This window comes from Pagrus major, chromosome 2 (assembly GCF_040436345.1).
Source record: "Pagrus major chromosome 2, Pma_NU_1.0".
NCBI classification, from domain to species: Eukaryota; Metazoa; Chordata; class Actinopteri; order Spariformes; family Sparidae; genus Pagrus; species Pagrus major.
The window spans coordinates 532501-537500 of NC_133216.1; the positions used below are offsets into that span (position 1 = coordinate 532501).

The 5000-nt window shown below is 47.5% G+C and overlaps 3 protein-coding genes across 3 annotated transcripts in view; 2 read left to right on the forward strand and 1 right to left on the reverse strand.

Moving 5' to 3' along the window:
• The window catches only part of rnpepl1 (arginyl aminopeptidase like 1), a 10023-nt gene extending 7337 nt beyond the window's left edge, over positions 1-2686 (forward strand). The window contains exons 9-11 of the mRNA XM_073486233.1: positions 1-79; positions 198-340; positions 874-2686. The exon at positions 1-79 is cut by the window's left edge and continues 149 nt beyond it. Of these exons, the coding sequence (XP_073342334.1) occupies positions 1-79; positions 198-340; positions 874-1170 (519 nt within the window). The 3' untranslated portion in view covers positions 1171-2686. The remainder of the gene's footprint in view (positions 80-197; positions 341-873) is intronic.
• Positions 2687-4058: 1372 nt separating this feature from the next.
• Positions 4059-5000, forward strand: part of LOC141012721 (segment polarity protein dishevelled homolog DVL-3-like) — a 16809-nt gene continuing 15867 nt past the window's right edge. Inside the window, exon 1 of the mRNA XM_073486234.1 lies at positions 4059-4346. Within this exon, the coding sequence (XP_073342335.1) occupies positions 4171-4346 (176 nt within the window). The 5' untranslated portion in view covers positions 4059-4170. The remainder of the gene's footprint in view (positions 4347-5000) is intronic.
• The window catches only part of LOC141009114 (uncharacterized), a gene marked incomplete at its 5' end in the record, with an annotated part of 3538 nt that continues 3247 nt past the window's right edge, over positions 4710-5000 (reverse strand). Inside the window, one exon of the mRNA XM_073481541.1 lies at positions 4710-5000. This exon is cut by the window's right edge and continues 109 nt beyond it. Coding sequence (XP_073337642.1) covers positions 4710-5000 — 291 coding nt within the window.

The following is a 5000-nucleotide window of genomic DNA, read 5'->3' on the forward strand; positions in this document are numbered from 1 at the left end:
TTTGACCTCTCAGCCTGGAGCACCTTTCAGATCGTCCTGTTCCTCGACCGCATGCTCGACCTGTCGCCCCTCACACACGGTATACACTCATAATACTGATCATAGTGATGTCAGAGTGTGACATCCTCGGTGACTCACTGATAGGCGGAGTCAGGAAAGATGACATCACTCTGACCCGTCTCTCTGTCTGTCTCCAGATGTGATGGCGGCTCTGTCTGCTTGTTACTCGTCTCTGTTTGACGGTCTGAACGCTGAGGTTCAGATCCGCTGGCTGCAGCTGGTCGTCAGGAACAGTTTCTACCCTGAACTGCCGCGAGTCCGAGCCTTCCTCCACAAACACGTGAGTAATAAAACATCACTGATACTGTATGAGGACAGGAGCAGCGTGAGGACAGGGGCAGCGTGAGGACGGGGACAGCGTGAGGACAGGGACAGTTTGAGGACAGGAGCAGCGTGAGGACAGGGGCAGCGTGAGGACAGTGACAGTTTAAGGAAGGGGACATTTTGAGGAAGGGGACAGCGTGAGGACAGGAGCAGCATGAGGACAGGGACAGCTTGAGGACAGGAGCAGCGTGAGGACAGGAGCAGCGTGAGGACGGGGACAGCGTGAGGACGGGGGCAGCGTGAGGACAGGGGCAGCGTGAGGACAGGGACAGCGTGAGGACGGGGACAGCGTGAGGACAGGTGCAGCATGAGTACAGGAGCAGCAGGAGGACAGGGACAGTTTGAGGACAGGAGCAGCGTCAGTTTGAGGACGGGGACAGTTTGAGGACGGGGACAGTTTGAGGACAGGGACAGCGTGAGGACAGGCACAGCGTGAGGACAGGCGCAGCGTGACAAGTGTTTTTAACATGCACTTCTTCCTCTCCGCAGACCTCCAGGATGTACACCGTGCCGCTGTATGACGACCTGGTTTCCGGGGTGATGAAGTGTGTTGCCGTGGAGATTTTTAACCAGACTCAGCGCCGCCTGCATCCAAACCTCAGACGGACTTTACAGCAGATCCTGTTCCAGACCAGCACTGCCCCGACCAATCAGAACGGGCCTGCCGTGTCCATGGTATCCCCCTCCCTATCCCCCCAGCTGCAGCCTGCCGCCGCGGCAACTGCCTCCACTGCTGCTGGGACGACTGCTGCCATCGCTTTGCGGGACGTCAACGTCTCCGCATGAAGTCCACCTGTCCTGTCACCTGACGGAAGCTGCGATTGGTCGGGCTGAACGCGGTGGCACGAAGTCAGACTGATGATGTAAGCTGTTGCCATGGTGACAAAGTTTGAACACTGAAGAAGAAAACTCTGCCTCCAGACGACAGGAAGTTCACTCCAGAGATTTCATGTGTCATGTGATCAGTCATGTGATCAGTCATGTGATCAGTCATGTGACGACCTGCAGCTCACTGAGCTGCTCAAACTGTGGCTGGAGGCCCTGAGGCGGCTCCTCTGATTGGCCGAGTGTCCCAGCGTCTGTTCAGAGTATAAGGATGAAAGTTTTTATTGTTCTGTGTAATTTATCCGATGACTTGAAATAAGATGAGAGTTTGTTGATTCTGATCTGTTTCTCTCTTCATCTCTGTCATCGTCATCCTGATCTGACTCGTGCAGATCAGATGATTGATTGATGATTGATCGTGTTGATGATTGATCACAGCTCGGAGTGGCTGAGGCTCAGAATAACTTCCTTCATCATCAGAAATTTTGTGAATGTTTTTAGTGGACTGATGAGTCAGCACTTTGTTTCCTGTCTGGTGATCAGTTTCATTCAGTGATGCCTCAACAACACGGCCTCTTTTATTCTGAAGGCCAGTGCTTTATTTTGAAGAGTGCAGGAAACGTTTGAGTGAGTGAGTCTGGTAGAGATGTTGACTCCTCTGAGGTGAGCTGACTCGTAATGTTCACTGACTCTAGGCTCTCTGTGGCAGAACTGAGCCTCTGAACAGAACTCTTGTGTGATTATTTTACTTCCACCTGCAGCCTCTCACACCTGCTACACACCTGTGGGTCTGGTGTGCGCGATGTGTTCACTGTCGGCTCGTCGTTAAACAAACTGCTGCTTTAATAACTGATTAACATGTAGCTGAACTGAACAAGACTCATCGTTAACTCTACCTCCTGATTCTAACAAACCTGTAGACAACGACTCGGGGCAGCACGCTCCACCGTGTCCGAGTCACATGACGAATAAAGAAACCAGCGGACTTCACCTGAGTGGCCTTAGTGCTGCGTTCACTGCAGCTGGGAACTGAGAGGTTTCAGTTCCGCTTCGTCTTCGTCCCTTTAATGACTGTTCTTACCTTCAGTCAGCAGCAGCAATAAAAAATTCAGACTGAAAGTGAAGATCACTGAGATCAGCTGAGAGACAGGAAGTGAAGCATCAGGAGGCTGAAGCAGAAACTGTCCTCAGCCTCCAGGTTTCACTTTAACCTGGGAAAATAAAAAGCACACAGGAAGTGTTTGTTAAACCTGCCCTGATCCACACTGTCTGTCCGGTGGTGAACTGAATCATTGATCCTGATCAGTACGTGATGACGTCATACTGATAAATATTTGATCAGTAAATATTATTTCTGTTTTTGGAACAATAAACAATTTGAAGCTGGGACATCCGACTGCTCCCAGCTGTCAGTGAACGCCTCTTCACAGAAAGTTTGTAATGAATGTTTGACGACAAATAAAAACTTGAAACTACAGATTGTTTTATTTGAATGTCTCCAAGACTTTATGGACGGACCTTGAGGGCGTCTCAAGGATCTTTAAGGGTTTCCAGGCAGTTTTAAGGAGGTTTCCGCAGAACTTCTAGAGCAGACCGATTCAACTGGCAGCGCGTCGGCCTACAACGACCTGATTCTGGCCCTTTGGTGATGTTAGTGTCCAAAACGTTTCAACTCTGATTTATCAGAGGAAAGAATCAAAGTGATGTCCTGTAAACTGATTACCTCAAAGTTACTCAGTAAAGCAGACTTGTGATTTTAAGTTGTTAAAATTTTTAGCTCATTAAGTTAAATTTAATACTCTCCTTTTTAAAGTTAATTCTGAGGTGATGGGTTTCCTGACTCTTTCAAAGTAAAGTCAGCTTTTTAACTGTACAGTGTTGGACTGAGTGGATGTTTCTGAGCTCTGCAGTGTTTTTAAAATCTTCCCTCCTAAAGAAGTAGTTCAATAAACCTGATTGAGAGGGCGTAATGGTTGAAGAAACATTTATTGTGAAAGGGCAGTCTGAAGAAATATGTTTCAAAATAAAATGTCACAACAGCAACTTTTGAATTTTCATCAAATTCTAATAAAAAGCAAGAAATTTACATTGTGTTGAATTAATTATCTGCTTTTATTTTTAGAATTTTCGATGCTTCCGAAATAAACCGGAAACCCGTTTTTGCCTTCAAAATAAAAGCGATAAACGCATACGAGAAACCGAGACCGAGAAACAATCATGTAACGGATTACAACAAAGTAATAAAGTATCTGATCCAAAATCTAAAAGGAAGTCAATAAAGAAAACCCAATAATTGTATTGATGAGCTCAGTACTGATAAAGTGGCTTCGCTGTAAATATACTGAAACTATTACACAGCTTTATTTTAATTAGAGAAATATAAATACCATGTATTTAAACATACTTCATAATGATCAGGACTTTACAATCAGTAGTATCAATAACAGACAGTTTTACTGAGGATGATGTAAAATGAATGTAGAGTAAAACAGAAAATGCGTTAAACACAACAAATGATAGAAATACAATGAAAACTTGGATAAGAAAAGACAAAGTGGATTAAAAACAATAGAAACGGTAAAGAAATCTCCAGAGTTCAGTCAAATCAGGGTGAAAAAATAAAGCTCAGTAAAACGGCCCGTCTATTTTACTCTGAAAAGCTCGACCGGAAGTGGTGAACGTCGCTGGTGTCGGTGTGACGTCGGCGTGGCTTCCGGAGGAGACTGGGAGCATCAGAGACCTGCAGCATCTGGACCGACACATCTGGACCGGAACAGACCGGAGACCGGCAGACAGACAGCTGGACAGACAGACAGCTGGACAGACAGACAGCTGGACAGACAGACAGCTGGACACTCGGACAGACAGGCTGGCAGACAGGCAGACAGACAGGTGTCTCGAGCTCAGCATCCCTGTCTGTCTCTCCTCCAGGCCGGTGCTCCCGGTGCTCCGGGCCGCTCCATGGGGGACAGCATGGCGGAGGAGACCCGGGTCATCTACCACCTGGAGGACCAGGACACCCCCTACCTGATCCGGATCAACGTGCCCGCGCAGCGCGTCACCCTGGCGGACTTCAAACAGGTCCTGAACAAACCCAACGTGAAATTCTTCTTCAAGTCCGTGGACGACGACTTCGGGTGAGTCACGTGATCGATCACAGTGATCAGCAAAACAACACGTCATCATTATTAATATTATTAATATTATTATTATTATTGTTGTTGTTGTTGTTGTTGTTGTTGTTGTGGTTGTTGTTGTTGTGGTTGTTGTTGTTGTGGTTGATGTTGTTTGTTGTTGTAACATGTACAGTAACGTGTCTATAGAAGTGATCGATCAGGATCAATAATGTGTTTACAGTCCTCTGTCCTGTGATCATCACGCACTCTTTGACACTTTGATTCACTTCCATCACATGACACCTGATGGTCACGTGACGTCACGTGACCTGCTGACTGCTGCTGTGTGTTTGATGTGTAATCTGGGATCAGATCCTGGACAGATTATAAACAGATGTGCTCTGAGACGGTCTGACTCACTAATCTGACTGTAACATCCTGGTCTGGTCCTGGATCTGGTCCTGGTCTGGTCCTGGTCCTGGATCTGATCCTGGATCTGATCCTGGATCTGGTCCTGGTCCTGGATCTGGTCCTGGTCTGGTCCTGGTCCTGGATCTGGTCCTGGTCTGGTCCTGGATCTGGTCCTGGATCTGATCCTGGTCCTGGATCTGGTCCTGGTCTGGTCCTGGATCTGATCCTGGTCCTGGATCTGGTCCTGGTCTGGTCCTGGATCTG